Source organism: Rhineura floridana, chromosome 1 (assembly GCF_030035675.1).
Source record: "Rhineura floridana isolate rRhiFlo1 chromosome 1, rRhiFlo1.hap2, whole genome shotgun sequence".
Lineage (NCBI taxonomy): Eukaryota > Metazoa > Chordata > Lepidosauria > Squamata > Rhineuridae > Rhineura > Rhineura floridana.
Genome location: NC_084480.1, coordinates 121,491,399 through 121,517,055, shown reverse-complemented (window position 1 = coordinate 121,517,055; position 25,657 = coordinate 121,491,399). Strand labels below are relative to the sequence as shown.

General features: G+C 42.0%; 1 protein-coding gene across 6 annotated transcripts in view; it reads right to left on the bottom strand.

Annotated features, from left to right (window-relative positions):
• FOCAD (focadhesin) overlaps nt 1-25,657 on the bottom strand; it is a 211,582-nt gene continuing 185,925 nt past the window's right edge. For all 6 annotated transcript variants that reach the window (XM_061630872.1, XM_061630878.1, XM_061630855.1 and 3 more), the window contains 12 exons: nt 19,452-19,523; nt 16,088-16,190; nt 14,932-15,012; nt 13,626-13,754; nt 13,075-13,190; nt 12,017-12,277; nt 11,130-11,219; nt 10,588-10,765; nt 9,103-9,200; nt 6,480-6,728; nt 2,777-2,852; nt 1-642 (listed from right to left, as the gene is read on the bottom strand). In XM_061630872.1, the coding sequence (XP_061486856.1) occupies nt 569-642; nt 2,777-2,852; nt 6,480-6,728; nt 9,103-9,200; nt 10,588-10,765; nt 11,130-11,219; nt 12,017-12,277; nt 13,075-13,190; nt 13,626-13,754; nt 14,932-15,012; nt 16,088-16,190; nt 19,452-19,523 (1,527 nt within the window). In that variant the 3' untranslated portion in view covers nt 1-568. The remainder of the gene's footprint in view (nt 643-2,776; nt 2,853-6,479; nt 6,729-9,102; nt 9,201-10,587; nt 10,766-11,129; nt 11,220-12,016; nt 12,278-13,074; nt 13,191-13,625; nt 13,755-14,931; nt 15,013-16,087; nt 16,191-19,451; nt 19,524-25,657) is intronic.

Here is a 25,657-nt window from a genome sequence, read left to right as displayed (position 1 = left end):
TTAAAAATTGATATGAATATTTAATGCAGACATGCTTCAGACCACCTGAATGAAGTTCAGGGACCACTGGTGGCCCACAGACCAAGTTTGAGAACTGCTGTTGTAGTGTATCTTCTGACATATAAAGCCAACAGACAAGATTTCCAGGTAGTATTTTTTTAATTTTGTCACAAGATTATAAACAATTTCATCTAATGCATCATGAAGCCTTGTTGCACTGTCTAACCCAGCCTTTCCCAACCAGTGTGCCTCCAGATGTTGTTGGACCACAAGTCCCATCAGCCTCAGCCAGCATTGCCAATGGTCAGGAAAGATGGGAGTTGTGGTCCAACAACATCTGGAGGCACACTGGTTGGGAAAAGCTGGTCTAACCCTTCTCTCTGGAATGGAAATATCCTCTCTGGAATAGACATATCTTGAAGCTTTGTTATACTGTTTATACTTTCTCTCCAGAAACAATCTCTCCAGAATGGAAACCACATAACACTCCTTAGTGTAACCACAAACACTCCTCTTTGGCCTCATACGTCTTGACACCAGCTGTGTAAGTGGAGATGCAATGCTGCGGCTACCAGCCATAAGCCTTTGTCCAAATTGCTTTCTTCTTGAACTCTGGGATAGACCTTAGAGCCAACAGGGAAGCTGAGAAAACAAGAGGAGCATTCACTATGCCAGTCAACATTGCAAACACCTCCTCTATAATTACATTTTAAAATATACACTGATGTAAAAAACATTCTCTCACACTATTTCATTCAGATTCCCTAGAGCATCATGCATCAACATATGGAAGAAGTAAGGTTGAATGTGGAGGAGGAGAACTATATACATTCCATTTGCCAGTACCAAAACTAGGGTTCTACATACACCAAAAAGGCTGTTGTGGGTCTCAGATCTGAAGTCACAAAGGAATGGGTTATATCCAATATGTAGCATTTTCTCTTTACAACTGAAAGCATAGCTGATACAAGTTTTTAAATCAGGAACCTTTCTAACCTAAGCTGACAGATGAATCAACACTGTGTATGTGGTAGAAAATTGCTTACTAGGATGTGAATTGCTGTTTAAATGATATGAAGTGTGACAGCTATGTCCTGAATCCCGAACAGGACCACTTTGGACAGATTTAGGGATCATCTGAACTGAATCTCTTAAAACCTCCCCAAGCAAAGAGGGACCTCTGGTGCAATTCAGACTTTTTTTAAAAAAAAACCCTATACAGTTTGTCCACAAAAACGGAAACATTTGTTTCTAAGCTTGCCTTATAAGAAAAATGTCCTTGTGAGGACAGGAGGAAGGGGTAGCTCTTTTGTGACTGACAGGTCTCACTCCCAATCAGAGAGAATGATTTTGGATGGCTCTCCAATCACATTGCTTTGGAAAAGGGAAGTTGAAATTATGTTATCATCTTGTATGTTCTGTGCCATTTGGAGTGCTGCTAGTGGTGTTTACTGGGAAAATGCTGGACATTGACATTCTTCTGCCTGTGTGTCACATGCCCACACTTCTACTCCTGCCAAATCAGCTTTGCACTTAAGATTCTGTAACATTTGGTGCCCACTGAGCAGGATACAAACCTGAAGCTGCTGTTGTTGTTCGTCTTAATCCCCTTGTCTCTGCACCCATCCTTTTTTTCAGGTTACTTTCCCTCTTTGATGTTCCATTTGCACACTGAAACCATTGCCCACCAACCACAGTGAGGAAAGCAAGCCCCTTTTAATTCTCCCACCACCATCAAACCCTTGTCCCCCATTATCAACAACAACCTTTAAAGGCACCAAAAACAAAAACCCTATTTGCAATTTGGAAGGTCTCTTACCTAGGGGTATCTCTCTCATGTATGTTATTTTCATACAAATTGGCCACAAAACAAAGGGGGGATTAAGTGAATCCTTTTTCAATCACCCTAAAGCTCTAAAGACTGTCCTTGCAGAAAAAAAATCCCACGATAGCTATCCTTCTGAAATTTGGCAGGATTCATTCCCCTCAGATGGGGCTAGAATGCCTTTAAATTCATCCAATTCTGCCAAAAAATAAACAAGTTATGGACTATTACTTTAAAAACAAAAATGTTAAAGGAGCTCTGCACACAAAAAACCTGATTTTTTTTTACTGTAATTTGACAAGCTTTATTGACTCAGAAGAGGCTACTATACCTCTATATTTAATCTGCTTCTAACAAAAAGGGGGTTGTAGCTTCTTTTTAAGAGAGAGAGAGAGGTACACAGCTTTAGTTTTCCAAATGGGCATTTGAATTTCTGCTGCAGAGGTTATGGATCAGGTTCCAATGAGAATACTGGGTTCGTTCTACATAGTTTATGCTTAATCCAGAATAGCTGCCAACTCTGGTGTAGGCAGAGTATTCACTCTGGGTTTATCAAATAACAAGTTATAAAATCTTCATATTTTGCAAGTGTTTAGTCAACTTTAGCAAAATTCATGCTATTTGAGAATATCTTAGAGGTTCCAACTACTTGCACTGAAATGAATTCTATAGACATTAATACATCCTCCTAATCATCAAGAGCATGAGTATTGTAGCATACGCTTGCTTAAAATTTTAGGTCTTTTAATAATCAAAGTAAGTTTTAAAAAATCTATTTTTAAATGGAAAAAATATTTCAAAATGAGAAATAAAACATCATAATTTTTATACTGCTGAAAATGCAAAATCTTATTTTAATATAGGAGCCTGCATATCAATATAATGTTGATATTTTCCCAAACTGAACTATATAGGTATTCAAACTGTATAAGTATTCAAACTCAACAATACCTTTCAAAAGATTTCTAGAAGATTGGGATAGTGCTTCATGTGAGTTCTCCATTATGCTTAATAGCCAGTCAATGAACTAGGAATAAATTGAAAGTTAAAATGTTAGGATAATTTCCTGATCAAGATATCTTAAATCACTATTGGTGAGAAAGTTCTTGGGTGGAAAAACCCAAATATCAATGTTTAGTTTTGATCTATTAAAATCTGAAGCCCAAGCTATATAATAATACAAGTGAATAAATGTAATTCACTAATAGGCAAAAAAACCCCTTGTAGTTTAAGAACGTACCTATGGCCAACAGATATTTCTATCAAACTTTAAAAAGCAGGGAAATTGGGCAGCTATAGTGAATGCACCAGGGGAGCAGGAGACCTGACCTCCTCTCTGAGATATTGGACTGCCCTACAAATTTGTCAAAATGCAAACACAATTTGGGTTGGTCTTTCACAGTCCAATCCACTTCCTGCATAGCTTGGAAGAATTTGGTAACATGTGCCTCTGAGTATATGGTGAGTGGTGGCAACCTGCAATCTGCAGGCACATGTAGTCTCCCACCCAAATTTAAACCAAAGCTGTCACTGGCTATATCCACACTAGACCTTTATTTCACTTTAGACAGTCATGGGTTCTCCCAAAGAATCCGGGGAAGGGTAGTTAGTGAAGGGTGCCGAGAGTTGCTAGGAGACACCATGTTTCCCTCACAGAGCTTCAATCAGAGCGGCTGACTATTAAACCACTCTGACTGTTAAACCACTGGAGCTCTGTCAGGGGAATAGGAGTCTCCTCTCAGTACCCTTCACAAACTACACTTCCCAGGGAAGTCATGACTGTCTAAAGTCAAATAAAGATCTGGTGTGGATGTGGCCCCGATTATCAAGCCAAGCAGCTGTGAGTCTGGCTTTAGAACACTGACAGTTGGTTCTTACTGAGCATGCCTGGGCTTATCATTAACTACAATGCAAAATTTCTTAAATTAATTAAAAATTGGTCAGGCATTTTTAAACTTTTAAACTGCAGAAGATGAAGGTCACAGTATGGGGCAAGGTCAGTACAGTAAGGCCCTGCTTTTCAGCGTTCCACTAATACGGCAGCACCAGCAGGGTGATCAGCTGTGGCACGGGGAGCTCCAGCTGCCATGCTCCAGCTTTCCGCGCTCCAGCTTCCCGCACACTCCAGCTGATCAGCTGTTAGCTGGAGAGCGGCGGCTGGAGCTCTGAGTGCTACAGCTGATCGCTGTCAGCTGGAGCACGGCGGCTGGAATACAGTAGGGCCCCATTTTCCAGTGGTTTTTGCTTTTCGGCAGGGGCCTGGAATGTAACCTGCCATATGAGTGGGGCCCTACTGCAATAGGATTACAGATAGTTTCTTGCCCTAATTCTGGTCAAGACTGCAAATGTACAATGAAGGCATGGTTCAACTTGCTGAACTATACAACCCCCAGAGAGCATACACAGAAACACCAATGAGATCTTGTCATGTTGCAAGGAAAGAGAAATGGGCTTTAGTATAACTTGTTCAGATACTGGTGTAACATTTAACCATGGTTTGTAACCTATTTCAAAACCAAGTCGCGGTTTGCAGCCAATCCTTAACCATGGTTTAAGGAGGCCTTTCCCAACCTTCGGGTCCCCAGAACTACAATTCCCATCTTTCTGACCATTGGCTATGCTGGCTGGGGCTGATGGGAGTTGTAGTCCAACAACATCTGGGGACCCAAAGGTTGGGAAAGGCTGGTTTAAGATATTCAGACACTGAGCTTGTTCGCATGCAACAGTAAGCCAAACCATGACTTAGTGCAAATGCATGGGAAAGAGCATAATGGATAGAATCTCCTCTATGAATGAAGGAGAAGTTTGATTCAGTTTGCATCTGAAGCCAAACTTACCTAATTCACACTTCCCAAAGCAATACACAAACTGAAACAGAGCCATCCTTTGAAATTTGCACTTTTCTGAATTTTGCAATGCAGTTCTCCAGCCACATATAAAAATGCATATACAAGGGTAATGGGTATATATAAGTGCATATTTTGGTGGAAATAGTATAAAATGCATAATATTAGGGGAAATTATTGTGCAAAAATGTGCATATTGGGCAAAATTGCATACAAAATGTATGCACAGTAATTGCTGATAATTTTCATGCGGACTTTTTAAAAAAAATACAAACTGATGAGGAAATGTGGAGAAACATGAAATTCTGATTCCTCATTTTCCCAAATCTTAAGTCAAGATAGGAAAAATGAATAACTGAGTTAAAACAGAATTGAGATATTGGTCCTTCCTTACTTCCAGAAACTCACACATTTGCACTAAGCGATAGTATGACTTAGTATAAATCAGCTCACTGACTCTTAATCATGGCTGATGTGTTATGCCTGCACAGGGCCTTGGTGTGGCCAGAGCACCATGCAGAAGTAAGAATCATCTGTTTAAGTGATGTGTCATCTTATGTCAACACTAATGTTGCAATGTTTTTTCTCATTACAATGCAAATTAGGAAATGTTGCCAGCCCGCTCCTTAAAGAATTATCTATTGGCCTTAGGAATTCTGGTGGTTTTGTCTCTTAAGTATTTTAATCTTTTATACTGTATGTTTTTTAATATGTGGTCTGTGACCATAATAAAATGATTCATTCATTCATCTCAAAAACAGAATCAGATGCACAAAGTCATGCAAGCCTTCAACTGCTGCATACATTTCTACTACATGATTTGATCCATATGGGTACTTTTTTATTCCGTATCAGTCCAAAAAGCATGGACACAGAAAATATGAATGGAGTATAAGTCAGACCTATATGTTATAATGTAATGAAACAATGTTCCAATTTTGGCCTGAGCAGTGTTTGAATGTACACATATGCACGTACACACTCAACTGCAGCCTGTAGCACTAAACAAGTCATTTGCCATGTAAAGTAAGATAAGCCATATCTGATTCTCAAACAAATTCAGAGTTTTGTTGAGTGTAGTATATATTATATATATCTATAGGAAGGAGATTGTTAGCTACCCCTCCTCACACACCACACTTCTGCTATCTTTTAAAGTTCCATTGCTTTTCCTTGTCTTGTCCATTAAACGAAGAAATAACACCATCTCTATTGCACACGAGGGCAGCCGCAAGACTGGAAGGTCACCCCTGACAAAGATTCTCTCACTTTGGAAGATTAGACTGGTAGTGGGCCTAGTTGAAAATATTTACAATGATTGCCCTGGCCCTTTTGATTTCTTTGCAAGAGGAGATCTACTTATGTATTCCCTTCCCTGCAGATTTTTAGAGAAATGTAAAACTTTCTAAAAATTCTCCTAAGCTTAATGTTTTCGTAGATAGCACTTAAACATCTTCACTACCCCATTTCAGCTGTATCTGACTGAATTCTTTTTTGCATTTATGAGTTGCTTTTAATAATGTCTGGTTCTACTGTGTGTTTTGTTCCAGGAAATAATTTGCATGCTGATTTTATGCAAATGTCTCCTTAAGAGCTTTGGATAACAGGCAGGGTATAAATTATCAAAACAGCTAAAGAAAAACAATACATACACACATACAGAGCCTATGTTCTGTAAAGAACTCATTACAACATTGGCAATCAATCAATCAATCAATAATAAATACTTAAGGCTCAATATGAGTCCATAGAATATAGAAAATCCTCAATGTGCTATGGAATCCCTAATTAGAAAACGAATTACATACCTTTTGTGTTTGGTCTTTCCAAGGCTCTTTAGCCAAGAGAATTTGCAAACTACCTGGAAAAAGAGTGAGGGTCTCTTGGATAGCCAGACTATCTACTGCACGCTTGCCCAAATAATTTGCAGACAATACTGATTTTGCTTCACCTTCCCAGAGACACCAGTTGGCACTGAGGCCAAGCAGCAGCGGTGCAGCATGGTCAGCCCAGGCAACCACAGAGGCAGCGAAGATCCATAACAGGAAGTCGATAGCCTGAACAGGAAACAGATGAACATTTTGCTAATGGGTTCGACTACGTGTGGAAAGGACTATAAAGCCAACACAGCAATTTGTAAATTACTCAGTTCAGAAGCTCAAAAGAAAAGAAGAAAGAGACAGGCAAATTTAATGGTCTTAATAGCAACAGTTTGAATGAGACTGTGCAACACTTAGCCAAAAACCCTACCTTATTAAACCAGGACATGCATGAATGGCTTGTATCAGTCAGCAGCCCCTTTGCAGCTGCTTCACTTCTCTCTTTACATGAGAGGAGGAACAAGCAAGAATTCAGGACTTAACAATAGCTTGTGTGAACCCTGAAACTATGGTAAATGGCTTCAGAACAAACCAATATATTTTTATTTTATTTTATTATCATTTTTATTTCCCAACTTTCCCCCAAGAAGCTCAAGGTGGCATACAGGGTTTCCCCCTCCCCATTTTATCCTTACAACTACCCTATGAGGTAGGTTAAGACTGTGACTGGCTCAATGTCTTCCAGTGAGCTTCATGGCCAGGTGGGAATTTGAACCCTGGCCTAGCACTCTAACCAGTACAAAAAATAACTTCAAAACCTGGCTTGTTCTGAAGCCATTAGACATATTTTTCACGTTTGTACATAATGGGAAGCTATGATTAAGTACAGGATCTTCACATGGTCAGCCATTGTGCCAAAGGAGGAACAAAGTGCTGGCAAAACAACTATGTGCACCCACATGGAACTCGTGCACATTTTTGACTTAGTTATGCATGCAAAGCTGCTCATTATATGACCAATTGAAGATTTGTGAGGCAGGAAGAGAATACAGATATTTATTTTTTACTTATTCAAATAAAACTAAAACAATAGTGTTTTGTAGCGTATACTGCTGTGCTGTGCAATAATTTGATTCATCCAGTTTCCTTTTAAGCACCTAATATAAGGTATCTTGGAAGAACATGATTGGCACCTCTGCTATCATGATAACCCAACAACAGCCAACACCATCCAAGAAATTACAGACTTAAAATCTGCCCATGGTTCAAACCTCAACTCAGCCATGAACTTTCTGAGCAGCCTTGGTCAGCTCACCTTTAGTTATCCACCTATATAACGGGCACTGGAGAGGCCCACTTTGCAGATTTGTTGGGAGGATCAAGAAGATGAATATTGTTAAGCCCTTTTGTACACAAAGGCTGAATCCCTAACTAAGACTTACTGTAGCACAGCAACTTAAGGGTTTGGAGATGGTTAACACTGCATATAATTTCAATATCATTTTAATGTGCTCTGCTCTAAGAGTTTCAGCTGATTTACACCATAGAAATTTTCTAAATGAATCAAGTAAATAAAGATAATTCTGCTACCAACTGAGCAGATGGCCTTAGGCGAACCAGTCTCTCTCATCTGCAACAGAAGGGGCTGATTTATAGGCTTTTAGTAAGAATTTCTGAGATATGTGAAATGCTGAACTCTGAAAATCACTATGTAAAAATTCTAGACAGTATGGGTTGTTTCCAACTAAATTCTACTCAGAGTAGACTCATCGATATTAATAAACATAAGTCATGCCCTTTAATTTCAGTGGGTCTACTCTGAGCCTGACTAACATTGGATGCCCTCTGGGTTGTATCCAACCAAGCCCTACTCCTCAGAGTGAACCCACTGAAATCAATGGAGTCAAACAAGTAAAAACTCACTTAAATCAATTATCTCAATGGGTCTACTCTGAGTAGGACATAATTGGACACAATCCTATTATGGAAGTGGCATTGAATTCTAATGTATTCTCAGTAATATGGTTAGGTCAGAGTTTTAAAACTGCTATATTACCATTATGACAATGGCTAGGCCATTCTTTGGTATCCTGTTGGCAAAGCAAATAGTTCATGGAGCACCAGATTTGCTGGGCAAGCCTCTGAATGCTTACTAGATGCTAAGTATTCAACAAACCTTCATCTCAGGTAAGTATGCATAGGACTGCAGCCTTAATTACTTGTAGCAAGTAAGCAGTTGTAGAGAGTAAGCAGTTCAATCCATCTGAATTATTTAGAACCAGCAAATTATACAGATGGCTTCACAAGTGCTCAAATAACTTTTTTAAAACTGCAGTCAATGTGTATCTACAGTGATATTTTCTTTTGAGATTCCATCACTGTTCTTATATTCAGGCAGGCCAGATGGTCAATTTCCAAATTTTAAACATGTGTTCTGAACTACCATTTTGATATATTTTGTCAGCAATCTGGCATTTACTTTATGCAAGTAATAAGATGACTTTTACAAGGGAAAAAAATCTCCACATGTTCCACAGGAAGGGGCATAAATCATAAACAAAGTCATTTTCCTAGTGTTCTGAAAACCACAAATTATATTCTTGGCATGTACCTCCTTGGGAGCCACATTTTGTATCGGTGTTGCCTTTAAGGAAATGGTTTTAATGTATCCCATCAGTTCCAACAGCCACTCCATTCTCTTTAAGACTCCTATAGGGGCAAAAATGCACATGTATTTTCAAGTGCTTTAATGATAACAGGCAAATCTTCCCCACACTTTAGATTACGTGCATTATCACCCTTGACAAATTGCATTCTTCACATTTTAAATGTTACACATCTTCCATCTAGTGTGGGAGAAGGCACTCCCCTACTTGCCTATCTTGGGTGCTAGCCTTATTGCAGGGATCACCAACATGTGCCCGCCAGTACCTCCTATGGTGTCCACAAAAAGTCTCTGTATATATGCCCTTAAAAATCCATGAGAGACTGCTGTTCCTGCGCACTGGCTCATCCTCTTCAACATCTAACATGCCCCTTCAGACATGCCCATCTTTCATTAGATGCCAGAACTGGACACACATCCTTCCTACTTTCTGAACAGAAGAAAAGTGCAAAGAGCTTCTCTCCGTGGCCGAGCACAGCAGTGGCTGATGTAGGTGTCTTTTTTCCCCTAATAAGGGGGCTGAATGGGGGGCACGGGACAGGATGTCCACATCTTTTTGTGAAACTCTCATTTTCTGTTCTTTTAGATGTGGCAGCCATTTTGTGTTATGCCATTGGCAGCCATTTTGAGACTGGCACCCACAGTCAAAATTCCAGATGTGCCCACTGGACGAAAATGCCTGGTGACCCCTGGCTTCCTGGCTTGTGACTATATCCTTATTCAGGTGTTAATTCAAACCCTGTGGAAACAAAGCACAGGGAAGGCACAGAGCTGCAAACACAAGCCCCAGCTCTGACATTTCCATCCCAGCCTTCTTCACCTCTGACCTACTTACACTCAGTAGGAAGGTCTGACAGGGGACAGTAAGTGAATTAATCTGAACTCACTTAGGATTCTTCCCATGACTGAAAACTCTGCATTATCAGGATTCTATATCACAGGGAAGAATTGAAGTGTGTTCAGCTGAATGGGCTTAGAAAGCCCCTTCAGACTGCCATGCTCAACATGGGGAAATCAGGGGTATATCAGACGCGACTCTGACATTGAAGGTCAGGCCAGCAGATGTGTCCCCATGTTACCTGCCCAAGTTATTTCCACAAAGCGGAAACCCTTGTGCTGATGGAACATTTGCCTTAGCACTACACTGAATACAGTCCATAGGATTTACACTCTCACAGAGGACAAACCCATACAACTTGTGTCCCACAAAGCCAAATGCAGTTCACCAGCAGCTTGATAAACCTCTTGTGTTCTGCTGTGTGCCTGGGACTGCAAAAACAGGGTGCAAGTTCCACAGGCCTCTCATAGAAGAACGTGGGGTGTACAGACGATAACCAGTAAATGTGGATAGAGATTTACTTCACCCTTCTCATACAGATAGCAAAAAGTGATTCTGTAGACCACACAACCTTTTTCGCCATTTGTTCTTACCTGTGTTTTCATGGCTCACAATTCGTGCATGGTAGAAGCTGTGCAGCAGCATCCATACAATGGTTTCCTTCTGCTGATACCCAGCCGCAATACTAATCACATCATTCCATCTCAGCAAAGGAAATCTGCCTTGTGAAACTAAATAAACTTTGACAAATGTGACCTTTTTCAAATTGTTCTGCAAAACAAAGTGGTTGAAAAATAGGAAATGACTCTTTAATGCAAACCATCGCTAGTTATTATGTGAAGAGAAGAATTCCCTTATGGTTACCCTGAAGTGGACAGAACAACAGAGAGTTCTCTGTTGATCTTCTTTATGACTTGCTTTTGATTGTTTTATTTCATAGTGCCCCTCAAGTTACACTTTCACATGGTGTAGTCACAAAGATGGTCCATTAGATTTTTTTGCAAAATTAATCAATCAAAAGTCACATTTGCTGTATGTCCCCAAATCTTGCAATGTCAATGCAGTCTAGAACATGACAAAGAAAGGTTTTATCTTCCATTTCCAGAAAAAGATCTAGATAGCTAAACCCAGTTACCTTGGAGACTTGGGTAACTCGGTCAATTTCTGTATCTGCCATTTCTGAGAGGCATTTTGCCGCATCTATATACATCTTCACTTCACTTTGCTGCACAGAGGAAAAATGAATGTTTTAAGACCAAGCTAATCCAATATCACTAAATCATGCAAATCTCCTAACGCTTCTTTTTTCTAAGTTTCTAAATTCACCTTGGAGAGCACATATATTCATTTAGTAAGGGCATTCCCTAAGCAACAACAAAATACTTTAAATTACATAGAATAACTGCCCCCTGTCTTTTTAGTGGTATATTAGCAATGTACAATGAGACCAGAAGATCCGTAAGAGGCCTGCAAAAATCATTCTGAACTGGCCAACGAAGCTGAATTGGCCTCACCCACATTGACTAATACATAATTACCAACAATTCCTAAATCCATTTGCCTGTTGTACTAGCCACATGGGGTCCCAAAGGAAATTTATTTTTCTTTATTTACTGTCCTTCAGTTTCTACTATGACCTCACCTCAGTGTGTATCCTAAAAAGGAAACCAGTAAAGGAAAGGAAACATTGCCATTTTGCTGTAATGGAAACAAGATTAGATTTGTCTTTTTCAACTCCATAATCATCCGAGAAGCAGATTCCATTCTTAGAGTTATTTAAATTATTCTCAAATTAGTCACATTAAATTTTTTAAAAACCCAAGAATTGTACCACAACTCAATTTTGCTACACATATTACATATATGCCCTGTTTCAAATATCTCCATCCAGCAATATAGCTTCAGAGTTCGGGCCAAGGCTTTTTTTCCTTGAACCATCCCAGTTCCCCAGCTTTTCTTATCCTTCTAAAAGGAGTCCTTTTTCAACACTGTCCTAATACTTTAAATATTTACTTTCCTTACCCGAATTTCATTTGGCAGAAGTTCAAATATCCTCTCAACAGCCCTGGAAAGACAGCTCCAGCTGTACTGGGAAGGGATAGGCAACTTCATGGCTTGGCTGAGCCCCTGTAAAATACTCCTGCAAAGTTCCAGGTTTTGTGGCTCATTTTTTGCTTCAAAATGCTGTACCATAAACACTTCAGTAAAAGCCTGCAATCTGTCATCTGCTACATATTTCATCCACACAGGTAAGGAAGTGAAAAGGTATATCTTGGTTTGCATCTAAAGAGCAAATATGGGGCATTAGGGAATCCTGACAGTTCCATTAAACTAGGAAAAATGCATTAAACACAATGGATTGTTTTACTTCAATATTCTCAACAAACGTCCTCATTCTTAGTATACACATACCACATATAAACTAGGGTGATATCACATTACAGTAATAGTAATCTTGCTTTTCTCTTTTCATGAAAAGGGTTAATAAAAGGGAGGGGAGTTGAGCATGAAATGCCTTCAACTATTGGGGGAAATCCAACATACAGTCATATTCACAGAAATTGGACTCCACTGATGATGCTCCATTAAATTCATTCAATAACATATTATTATTTGAAGTAGGGGAGAGGAACCCCCGAACTAGAAAGTCTGGGTCAGATATGGGTAACTGGATCTGGCCACCAGGTCAGATCCTTATCACTCCTACCCCCTACAGGCCAAATGTGACAGGTGGGGATCCTCTAACATCACAATTACATCAGGTGATACAGTGCTTTGAAGCACTGCCAATCAGCTGACCATCAGGAATTCAAAGGGCCAGGCAGGACTCTTTGCAAGGGACATGTTGATAATCAGCTGACCTTTGGTGCTTCAGAAGCCCCTTTTGGCCCAGTCCAACCTCCTTTTTTACCTCCCCGCACCTGACATTGTGTATAACATCAAGTGAATGGCAGATGGGCATGGCTTGGCCAAAATAGTTCCCCCACTCCTGGTCTGGGGTATTAGATTGTTTAAAATTGTACATTAAATATAGATGTTCTAAAAGGGGAGGGAGAGAGACCCAGTGTGATGACACGTACACTTAAACTGTATACTAGAGGTGGTGCTACCCACATCCCCAAAAGCATTGCAGCATTCTGAGACGACTGGGCCTGAGTCACGGCCAGTTTAATGCACAGCTGCTGTATCTCTTCTCCTAAAATGGAAGATACAAGGAGAGCAGAGGTTGAAGTCAGAGAGACAGAAAAAGACTGGAACAATACACAATTTCCTGTATTAAACTGAAAACCACCACTGGCCATGATTCTCTATGGCATTAGTTCTTAACCTGTTTTGAGAATCTGATAAAAGCTATGGACCTCCATAAATAAATAAATGCAATTGATTGTATTGAATTTTATTTATTTATTTATTTGCACGTGGTTCACAGTCCCCTAGACTTACTAGACTCAAAGCTTTTGCAATGAGTTAACTCCTTCATAGCCATACAAAGAATTTAGGAGCTTTACAAAGAGATCTTATCCACAAAAGGTAACATAGGCATAGTCTTGTCCACTTTATTAAAAGAAAAAACTGTAACTTTTTAATGTTAGATGTTAACGCATGATCCTCAACTTCTTTTTTAACTTACCAAAATTTAGACGTAGGAGAGGGGAAAGAATCGATGCCCAGTTCACAGATGGGTATTGGTAGGTTTCTCCATTGAATGCTATAGGTGCCATGGCTACCTTTACCAAGCGAGGATGAACTTTTTCAGGGCCTGAAACAGAGCCCCAGAATGTCATGACTAGAGTCATCAAAAGAACACATACCAGCACTAGAAGCCTTTTCATAGAATTTTAACTATATTTTACTGAGTTTTTCAAAACTGAACAATTTTGTACCCAAAGAAAAGAAAGGGATATAAATCTTTTTGCAAAATAAACAAATAAAAAGTAGAACTCTCACTCACATCCTTTAGGACCCATCCCAACCATTAAGATGAACAAAGATATCAACAAAGCAATGTAAAGGTTCTGTGACGGCCTGATGGATTAGTAACACATCCATATCATATGCTGGAGGGATGGTTCTTACAGCTAGTAAAATAGAACACAGAACCTAATTAAATGAAGGCTTTGACCTGTTTTTTATAAGCAATCCAAACAGCACTCCCTCTTTTGCAGCAGCTAACCAAAAATGAAGCAAAACAGGTAATGACAGTAGGCTCAAATCTAGTAAAGAGCGTTCCACGCTGGTGTGGCCGAGACTGAACTCACACATTCTCAAAAGTACAGCAATGAAAACGGTCACATACCTTCTTGTGTTTTATATGCTTATAGTAGTGGCATCTTACCAAATTCCAGCATGAATTTGAGTAGGACCAAAGACTCTAATTTTTCAAGACAAATCTGGAGTAGAGACACTTGGCAAACAGATGAGAAGGAAAGGATGCTTAATTCTTTCCTCACTTTGAATCTGTCCTGCAAATGCCCCCCTGGGTTGTTTTAAAACATTGCTGTCTCAACACATGTCCTGAAACACGAAGTAAACATGGCTGCCTTGTTGGGATGAACATTTACAGGGGAGAACTGGCAGCCATTGAAGGGACTAACCCCCTCCCCTCCCCAAATCACTATCCCTCCTACTGATTTTCCCACAAAAATATCCCTCCTCCACCCTTGCATTCATGCTATCTTGGCAAATATGTAGATCCATCGAGACGTTGTTGAAGAAACATGTGGTTCTGTTCACCTAGAATACAGCACAAATATTTTGCAGGGTTGCTGAGGTTCCTTTTTTATAACTGTACTTCCTGTGTTGTTAAAAATATTCTTAGCAGCAGTCTTGTGCAATGGCAAAAGTGAGTTTCGGCCATACTTTCATAACAATATGCCAGGACTGCAACTCAGACATTTATAGAATAAATATTCCAAGCATTAGACTTTGCTGTTTACCTTTCTTTCCACCTTCAATAACAAAGTCAACAGCTGCCCTAAGGAAGCTTTTCTCAGGCAGGTAGCTAAAGTCTGGAGGAACTGTGAAGACAAAATGAGACCCATCAGGTTAATCGTGTTTCATGCCATATTGTAAATTCAAAACTCAGAAGGTGACAGTGGAACGCGGAAAGCTGCCTTGTACCAAGTTAAACCATGGGTCCATCTAGCTCAGCATTGTGTACACTAACTTGCAGTCAGTCTCCAAGCTTTCAAACAGAACATTCCCAGTCCTATCTGGAGATGCTGAGGATTGAACCTGGGATGTTTTGCACGTAAAGCTTATGTTCCACCACTGAACTCCAGTCCTTCCTCTTTCTCAAAAAGTGGCTGCTTCTAACGGTGGATGAAATTGTATTCACCATCTCCTCACTACGCACTCAACCCCCTTTTATCAGTGACATTTGAAAAGTAGACTGGGAGGGCCAGCTTTGTTTGCATGTGTACAGAAAGCAAATTAGGGTTGGCATGAACACTGGAACCCATGTGGTGAATTTTGCACTCTACAGTCCTAACGTTAAGCTGTGTGAGTCAAAATTATTACATACTGAATTTCCCCATTTTCAGGCACCAGCAGCAGCAGGTGCAGGACAGCTACTATAGAATAGCTCCAATTCACTCAGGCACTCCTGCTGAACATTATGAATAGGGATGGTGGAAAGCATGCTATATGGATGCTGATCACTGTAGCAACCGTACTGTAAAGCCAGACTTTCTGTTGCCATCACCAAACGAGGACCCATTTATGCCACAGATTTAGATTCATTTTTACACAGACCTCAGTATGTGTTGAAAATGGCTTCAAGTCCCATAAATTACAATTCACTGTAGCATCTCAAAAAAAAGGAAAAGCTGTAAGCGGGCTGAACGCATACAGAAACAATCCAATGCCTAGTTGTTGATTTTATTGCATCAAAATATGAGCCCCAGATTCATTTGCCAAGTGACCTCCATTTGAAAGAGCAAATTTAACAAAAACAGATGCTGTTTTGAATAAAGGCCAATTGAAAAATCAGTCTTGGGCTCATATCTTGATGCAATGAAGTCTGGTTTACTTTGCAGTAGCATCTTCAGAATCTTCACCTCCCGTAATAGAGTTCTCTGCTAGAATGCTTACCAGATGTTTGACTGTGGGTTGTGGACACACTGGAGAGATGCAGATGTCCCAACAGCCATGCTGCATTTGTCTGAAGGCCAATCACCCCAGAAAAGCTGATTACCTGTAGGTGCAACCATCACACAGGAACCAACAGTGTAACTTCGTTTATATGAGCTAGCATTGCTGAGCAATGTATTAGTAAGATTAGTATTGCAAATTTAATTTACATTTTGCATTTCCTAGCACCAGGGAAAGTTAGAAATTGTCAAGAAAGAAATGGAACGTATCAACATTACAATACTTGGTGTGAGTGAATTAAAATGGATGGGAATGGGACATTTTCAATCAGGCAACTACAATATATTTTATGCAGGAAATCAGAAATTTAGAAGAAACAGTGTTGTTTTAATAGTGAGAAGTGATGTAGCAAAAGCAATTAGGAGCTATAATGCAAGGTCTGAGCAAATTATATCAATGAGATTAATTGGGAAACCTATTATCATAACCATCGTCCAAGTCTACGCTCCAACGGCAAATGCAGAAGAAGAGGAATTGGAGAGATTTTCTGCAGAAGTACAGGAAGAAATTGATCAAACACCAAAACAAGATATGCTGGTAGTCATGGGGGACTGGAATGCAAACGTAGGGAACAGAGAAGAACTAGGAATTGTGGGAAAATGGGGCTTAGGAGATAGAAATGAAGCAGGAGAAAGATTTATTGAGTTCTGTGAAGCCAATAATATTTTGAGCAACCGAAAAGATGACTGTACAGGTGGATTTCACCAAATGGTCAATATAGAAATTAAATCAATTATATAATTGGAAGCAGAAGATGGAGAAGTTCCATACTTTCTGCAAAAACAAAACCAGGAGCAGACTGCTGTACAGATTATGAACTGGTAATATCGAAAATCAGAGTAAAGCTAAAGAACAACAACAAAGCAATCATAATGCCAAAATACAATTTAAATAACATCCCAGAAGAATATAAAGATCAAGTCAGGAACAGATTTGAGGCTCTAAACTTAGTTCACAGAGAACCAGAAGAACTATGAATTGAAGTCAGAGACATTATCAATGAAGAAAGCAAATAGATAATACCTTAATACAGTTAAATACAGTAGAGTTAAAAAGAGAGAAATACCTCAATGGATGACTGAAGAAACTCTTAAAAGGGTTAAAGAGAGAAGGAAAGCAAAAGCAAAAGGAGACAGAAACACAGTTAGAACCCTAAATGCAACATACAGTGACTAGCACATACGGACAAAGAGAACTATTACAATAGTTATTGTATAAAAATTGAAGAGGACAACAAAAAGGGTAAAACAAGAGCCCTATTCCAAAAGATTAGAGAAATTAAAGGGAAATTTAAACCAAGGGTAGAGATGTTGAATAATCAACAGGGGAACACACTGACTGACCGAGATGAAATAAAAGGAAGATGGAAGCAATACACTGAAGAACTCTATAAAAGAAATGCAAGGATGACAGATTCATTCATGGAGGAACCGTATGATGAAGAACCAGAAATTTTAGAATGTGAAGTGAAAGCTGCTCTTAAAATACTAAGAAGAAACCAATCACCACGAACAGATGGCATACCAACAGAGTTGCTACAAGCTACTGAGACGGAATCTGTCCAAATTTTGTCAGCAAATATGGAAAACTAAACAATGGCCCACAGACTGGAAGCATTCAATATACATTGCAATTCCAAAGAAAGGGGATCCTGGGGAATGCAGTAATTACCCAATTATTGCCTTAATATCCCATGCAAGTAATGCTCAAGATTCAACAGCAAAGGCTTTTACCATATATGGAGTGAGAAATGTCACATCCAAGCTGGATTTAGAAAAGGAGGAGGCAGCAGACATCATATCGCAAACATACGTTGGATAATGGAATGCAGCAAGGAATTTCAGAAGAAAATCACCCTGTGCTTTATAGATTACAGCAAAGCCTTTGATTGTGTAGATCCTGAAAAACTATGGAATGCTTTAAAAGAGATGGGGGTGCCACAGCATCTGATTGTTCTGATGTGCAACCTATAGTCTAGACAAGAGGCTACTGAAAGGACAGAATATGGAGAAACCAATTGGTTCCCCATCGGAAAGGGTGTGAGACGGGTGTATTTTATCACCCTATTTGTTTAATCTATATGCAGAACATATCATATGGAAAGCGGGATTGGATCAAGATGAAGGAGGTGTGAAAATTGGAGGGAGAAATATCAATAATTTAAGATGCGCAGACAATACCGTATTACTAGCAGAAACCAGTAATGATATGAAACAAATGCTGATGAAAGTTACAGAGGAAAGCACAAAAGCAGGACTACAGCTGAACATCAAGAAGACTAAAGTAATGACAACAGAAAATTTATGTAACTTTAAAGTTGACAATGAGGACATTGGACTTGTCAAGGATTATCAATACTTTGGCGCAGTCATTAACCAATATGGAGACAATAGTCAAGAAATCAGAAGAAGGCTAGGACTGGGGAGAGCAGCTATGAGAGAACTAGAAAAGGTCCTCAAATGCAAAGATGTATCACTGAACATTAAAGTTAGGATCATTCAGACCATGGTATTCCCGATCTCTTTGTATGGATGTGAATGTTGGACAATGAAAAAAGCGGATAAGAGAAAAATCAACTCATTTGAAATGTGGTGTTGGAGAAGAGCTTTGTGGATACCATGGACTGAGAAAAAGACAAATAATTGGGTGTTAGAACAAATTAAACCAGAACTATCACTAGAAGCTAAAACGATGAAACTGAGGTTATCATCCTTTGGACACATCATGAGAAGACATGATTCACTAGAAAAGACAATAATGCTGTGAAAAACAGAAAGGAGTAGAAAAAGAGGAATGCCAAACAAGAGATGGATTGATTGCATCTGTTTTTATACAGGAATACCCCGATTTACGTACCTTCGTTTAACGGACCCTCGCGATAACGGACATGCTCCATAGGCCACCATATCCCGCTTAACATATGCGTGCTTCGCAATTACGGACACTTAATGGTATGACACTGCTGCCATCTAGTGGCGATTGCAGTGCAGTACATGCATAGATAATTGCTTCACTTTAAGTACATTTTCACTTTACATACACGCTCCGGTCCCATTGTGTATGTTAATGCGGGGTATTCCTGTAATTGCACATTATATGCTTGTATTCCACCCTGAAACCTTATGAAGTACAGGTAAAAAAACTTATTTATAAATAAAGAAATAAAACTATAGTAAGCCTAGTGGGTACGGCAGTCTTTCCTGGCTGTTTTCTGTCTCTTCCATCAAAACACAAGAGAAACCCCCACATTATATCACCTTAGGGCTTGCACAGCGATGTGAAAAGGCCATCTGAAAGCTCTCACCTGACTGAGGGTTCTGATGACTTCATTAAGTTTGCTTTGAAATTGAGAAGATTGGATAGCCTCAGATTTCAGCTGTCAAAGGCAAGGAGGAGATGGATGGGAGGAGAGAACCATGTTAAAATCTATAAGCAATTTAAGGCAAAAGTCAAACAATGAAATAAATACTTAAGAAGCTGAGAGCTGGGGAGAGGTAGGAAGACAGAGAGACTGACAGGCAAGCAGACAGACATATACACATTATTTGAATAAGATTTATATTTCTCACTTAAGGTATGGCTGAATAATAACAACAATGATATGTTATAATATTGGAAACATAATTATAAAATAAATTTGGTATCATAATCTATTATAGTCCATGGATTTTTTTCTTAATTAAAAGAATGCAGCTAAAAAACTACTTGGAAAAAACTGCGACAGAGTAGAAGGATTTGCTGGTAATTTCAGTATTGCATAGGGGACAAAGTTATACTGAAGTTGTGTAGTTGACTAAGCAAGATGTAGCTTTCTAGAAATTCAAACCATTGCACATTCAGGAAACATACTCTAGTGGGAAGAAAACAGCTTTGGAAATGAGCGTGGCCTGAGTAACAATTACATTTTTAAAAAATTATTAAAGCTTCGTTTTCCAAAAGAAAATACAACATAGAGCAAAGCAGTAAAAGAAAATAGCAATCAGTGAACAGTCATAGATGTACCTCATAAGAGATGCATAATACAGAAGCACGAAAGAAAGAAAATAATATATAAATGCACCTAAAGGACACAGAGAATCATCTATTAAATCCTAATTGAGCGGGAGATGGTCCGACCAGAAAGGTAAGTGGCTTTCTGGAGGTCGTGAGGTACAATTTGGAGATGTAAGTTAAATTAAAAAAGGCCACCACATAGTTTCAAAATTGTCAGACTTTATGGAGTGTAAGCTGAGGACCTCCATTGCCTTGCACAAGAGGGGAAGGAAATGGGACTCTTGGAAGATTCTGTTGGTTGAAATTTCCTCTGATTCTGACTCCCCACTCCAGTCCTCTTCATCTAAAATAATCAGCTCATTATCTGGGTCGACAGGAGCCTCCTCTGTAGGTTCAATGTGCCTACCTTGAGTAGCAGCATAAGGATCAGGTGAGTTGTGTGATGCAGAAGGGCACGGGTTTGGTGATGGGATGGCAGAGGAAGAACCCCGTGCATCCTGCGTGCCCCTAGCAGGGTGCTGCGTAGTGCCCAAAAGATCCCTGGCCAAATCCATTAAAAGGGAAGCCCTGAGTTGATCCTTCAGCTACTGAAGCATGTGATCCAATAACTGTAGTGGAAGAGGCTGATTGTGTGCACAACAGGGATGATATGGCCCTCCTTGCCAATGGTGTGTAGGGGGAGAAGAGGGAGGGGGCTGGCGTCCTTCCCCATCTGTAGCCTGGACAGTCTGGTAAAGGCAGACGTGTCTGTAAAGCCCATGAAATCCTCAGGTGAGGATCTGGTGGAAAAAACAATCCAAGCCAGGATGGGTTTGTATGCCTTCCTCCTCAGACAGTGACTCTTGGTCTCTTCTAGACCTGAAGGCAGTGCTATGCGAGTCCCTCCCCTCTTCTACATTATGATCCCCCAAGGCCCGCCGGGTCTAGCTGGTCTGTCTGCAAGCCAAAGGTGGTACACCTTGCACCCTGCCTACTACATTCAATGCCTCAGCCACCTCCAGCCTGCCGGAAGAGGAGTGGGCCATGGCCGTCTCTGTCTGGGCGCTCGGCCCAAATGAAGGCCCTGAGGCCTGCCTGGGTAATGGTGTTGGCGTTGGTCCTGGCCTAGGCAGGAGTGGCTTGGGCCTCTTCTCCGGCCTATCAGATTTGCGGGTTGCTTTCCCCATGGGGCAACCATGTGGTGGGTCTTATGGTGGCTGGATGCCGCAGGCGTCTATGTTCCTGTTGATGCTGTGGGGTGGGGGGCTGGCATGTCTTGTTGCGGCTGAAAGGTAATGCCGCGCCGCTGGTTTAGGAGGGTGGAGGGAGACTCCTCCTGCGGCTTGCGGCCTGGACGCTGCCGGTCTGGAGCTTGCAGACGCACGCTGCTGCTCCGAGGTGGGAAGGGAGCGTCAATGACTTAGAAATGCTGCTGCTAGATTCCCGTCTCTGAGGGCAATAAGGACCCCATGAGGGGGGGTTAACAGCTAAGAGTGGTGGTAGCGAGCCCGTTTAGGCAGAGGGGATAGGTGCTGGGTCCTCCGTAGGGCGTCCCTTATGGACTTCTCACCCTTGCGTGGGTAGGTGGAAGAAGGGAGGGGAATCCCTTTCTTGGCTTGCCTCATGCCGCAGAAGGGCTCCGGGGAGAGGGGGGGAAAGAGGAAAAATCTGTTTTTTTGTCGTTTAAAAGGGGGGGAAGGGAAAGGTTGAAAGTAAGAAGAATACAAATATAAAGACAAATACATGTAATGAATATACAGGCCTGAACACAGAGCAGAGAGAGCGATCAACCATTGTGTGTGAAGGCAGAAGAGAAACTGAGCTGGGAGCTACACAGAACAGGAAGTTCCTGCAAAAATCAACAGTGCTCTTCTGCCTTCAATCGCTAGGTGGAGCTACCTACCCACCTGATATCATCTTTCCTTGCACAGGAGAAATAATATGCAACACTCAAAGACAGAAAGGAAAAATTTAAATGTGTCCTCCATTGCTAATGGGGGTTCAAAGGAGCCATCACAAACAAGGATCCAACAAGCAGCTGAGCTCTAGCAACATACAAACCTTCCCTCTACCCATAACACAACCAGCATTACAGGCATTTTGCTAAACAACAATGTATTTGAACAATGTGTAGCACAGGGAACAGTTTTCAGCTACTTGGCAGTACTATAAATGAACAATCAAAAGTAAATAACATATAGATTCTTATTTTTTGTTCAGAAATTGGAATTTATGAGGAAATGATGCTTATGACTGTTAAAATTGAAAATGGTCCATTGGACTCACCTGAAGGGTGATTTTCACAGGTACGCCTGCCATCAGTTTGGGCTTTACTGCCATCTAGAGTCCGAAGGCAAGAATGCACTTGAGTTAAAACCTGGGCCTCGGGCCCCTCCCACTCCATTTCATTCGCGACGAGTCCGAAGTGGCATATCTGAAAGGAACAGAGGCCACAGGCCCAAACAGCAAGGAAAAAACAGAGAAAAGGCATGGAAACATGGAGAACACAGAGCATACAACCTAAGCGGAGAGGTTTTAACCGAGGGAAACAGAGCAAGTCACAACAATTTACAGCAAATATACTATAAAGGAGGAACAAAGCAACCAGAGACCCCCACAAGGGAGGGACGTGATGGCAGGCGAACCTGTGAAAATCACCTTTCAGGTGAGTCCAATGGACCATTTTCCACAGGTAGCCTGCCATCAGTTTGGGATGTACCAAAGCAGCCCCCTAGTCGGGAGGGACTACACACAGTTACTATTCAGAAATGACATGCTGGAGGACATGTCTCCCGAAGGAGGCGTCAGCAGAAGCATATCAGTCGATCTTGTAATGCTTCACAAAAGAATTAGGGGTAAACCAAACTGCAGCTCTACGTATGTCTGCAAGGGGTGCATTGGATACAAATGCAGCCGAAGTGGCCGCTGATCTGGTGGAATGGGCCGTGATGTTAGCTGGCACGGGAAGGTTAAGGGACTGATAAGCCAAGGCAATGCAGGCCCGCAGCCAGCAGGACAATGTGGATTTGGAGACCTTTTTTCCTAAGGTCCTAGGGTGAAAGGATACGAAAAGAGATTCTGTCTGCCTAATGTCCTGGGTGCGAGAAAGATAAAGTTTGAGGGCTCTCCGAACATCCAGCGAATGCCAGGCCTTTTCCAGGGGATGTACCGGCTTCGGGCAGAACGAAGGAAGCACAATGTCCTGGCTACAGTGGAATAAGGAGTTGACCTTGGGGCAGAAGGATGGGTCTGGTCTCAAGACCACGGAATCCTTATGAAAAATGCAGAGATGATGAGCCGAAGACAAGGTGTGTAGTTCTGAGATCCGTCTCGTGGATGTAATGGCAACGAGGAACAGGACTTTGAAGGATAACAGTCTGAGAGGCACTGAGGCAAGAGGTTCAAACGGAGGGCGCTGTAAGGCATGCAGTACCTTCGAGAAGCTCCAGGAGGGAAAATAGTGGCACACAGCTGGTGCAAGGTGGGCGGCTCCTCTTAAAAAACGTTTGATGAGTGGATGAGTGCCCAAGGGGGCGGTCGATGGGGAGACAGATAAAATTGAAGAGATGGTGGAAGCGTGGCGACGCAGGGTGTTCGGATGTAGTCCCCTAAGCAGTCCTCTGTATAAGAACTGGAGAACGTGCTGTACAGTGGCTTGAGAAGCTTGGAAACCCTCAGAAGTGCACCATTTTGAAAATGCGCGCCACATACTCCGATAAATGCGATTTGTCGACGGTCGTCGTGATGCTAGAATAGTATCCACTACTCCCTGGGGAAGTCCTGCAGTGGTCAGCTGCCGCCGTTCAAAAGCCAGGCCGTCAGATTCAGCCAGGCCGGGTCCGGATGCCAAAGTGGTCCCTGAGCAAGAAGGTCCGGCCTGACAGGGAACGTCCAGGGATCCGCAACTGACAGAGAGAGAAGATCCGAGAACCAAGGGCAGTGAGGCCAATACGGGGCTATCAGGAGAAGCCGAGCCCCCTCGTGCTGGAGCTTCATCGGTGTCTTGCCCAGTAAGGAGATCGGGGGAAAGGCATACAGAAGGCCACCTGGCCAGGGTGCCATCAATGCATCCACTGCTTCCGCCGTCGGCTCTAGGTACCTCGAGAAGAAGCGAGGCAGCTGGCAGTTGTGGCATGACGCGAAGAGGTCCACTGAGAGAGCGCTGAACCAGAGCTGGAGCAGGTCGAACACTGCCGGATGAAGCTTCCACTCTCCCGGGTGTACATGCTGCCTGCTGAGCCTATCGGCGGTGATGTTTAGCAGCCTGCTGAGATGTTCTGCTCGTATGGATAGTAGGTGTTTTTCGGCCCAGCCGAAGATTTGGGCCGCCTCTGCCTGAAGAGCTCTGGTCCCCCCCTGCCTGTTGAGATGAGATTTTACGCAAACGTTGTCTGTTCGGATCAGCACGTGCTGCAGGGAGAACAGTGGCTGGAAATGTCGAAGGGCAAGATGAACCGCCCTGAGCGCCAACCAGTTTATGTTGTGAGTGAGGTCTGCTGGGGACCACACTCCCTGGACAAAGCTGGCATTGCAGTGTGCTCCCCAGCCTGATAGGCTGGCATCTGTCGTGATGATGACCCTGACAGGCTCCCGGAAGGGCGTACCCTTGGTGAGGTGTGCAGTTACTGTCCACCAGCGGAATGACGCCTGCAGAGAGGGGGCCAGCGGGATCACATGGTGATGGGACTTGGCAATGTCCACCTGAAAGGGTAGGAGGGCCCATTGTAAGGGTCTTGTGTGATGTCGGGCCCACGGCACAATGTGAATGGTGGAGACCAGTGTCCCGAGCATCTGTGCCAGGAGCATGACATCTGCCCTTGAGCAATGAGCCAGAGAGGTCGCCATGGCTGTGATTTATTTATTTATTTATTTATTTATTAAATCTATATACCGCCCGACTAGCAATAGCTCTCTGGGCGGTGATGGAGGTGATACGGTCTGGCGACAGGAAGATCATGGCTAGAGACGTGTCCAGTATGGCTCCTAGGTGCAGGAGGCGCTGGGTTGGCTGAAGATGACTCTTCCTGACATTGACCAGCCAGCCGTGAGAAGTGAGGGCATCCAGAGTGAACTGGAGCTGTCTTTCGGCCAGGTCCCGGGAGCGCGCTCGGAGGAGAAGGTGGTCAAGGTAGGGGTAAATATGAACCCCCTGTAGGCGGAGGAAGGCTACCATGGTGGCCATCATCTTGGTAAAGACACAAGGAGCTGATGTAAGGCCGAATGGCATGGTGCGGTACTGGAAGTGGTGTTGGCCGAGGAAGATCTGAGGAAACATCTGTGAGCCAGGCAGATTGGGATGTGTAAGTAGGCGTCCTTCAAGTCGATGGATGCTAGGAAGTCCCCTTGTTGCAGAGCTTTCCCAATTGAGGCCAGGGACTCCATCTTGAAGCAGCGGTACTTGACGAAGCGGTTGACAAACTTGAGGTCTAAGACCGCCCTCCAAGAAGAGTCTCGCTTGGGGACTACGAAGAGAACGGAGTAGATGCCTTGGAACCTTTCGTATGGTGGTACTGGCTCTATAGCGGCTATGCTGAGTAG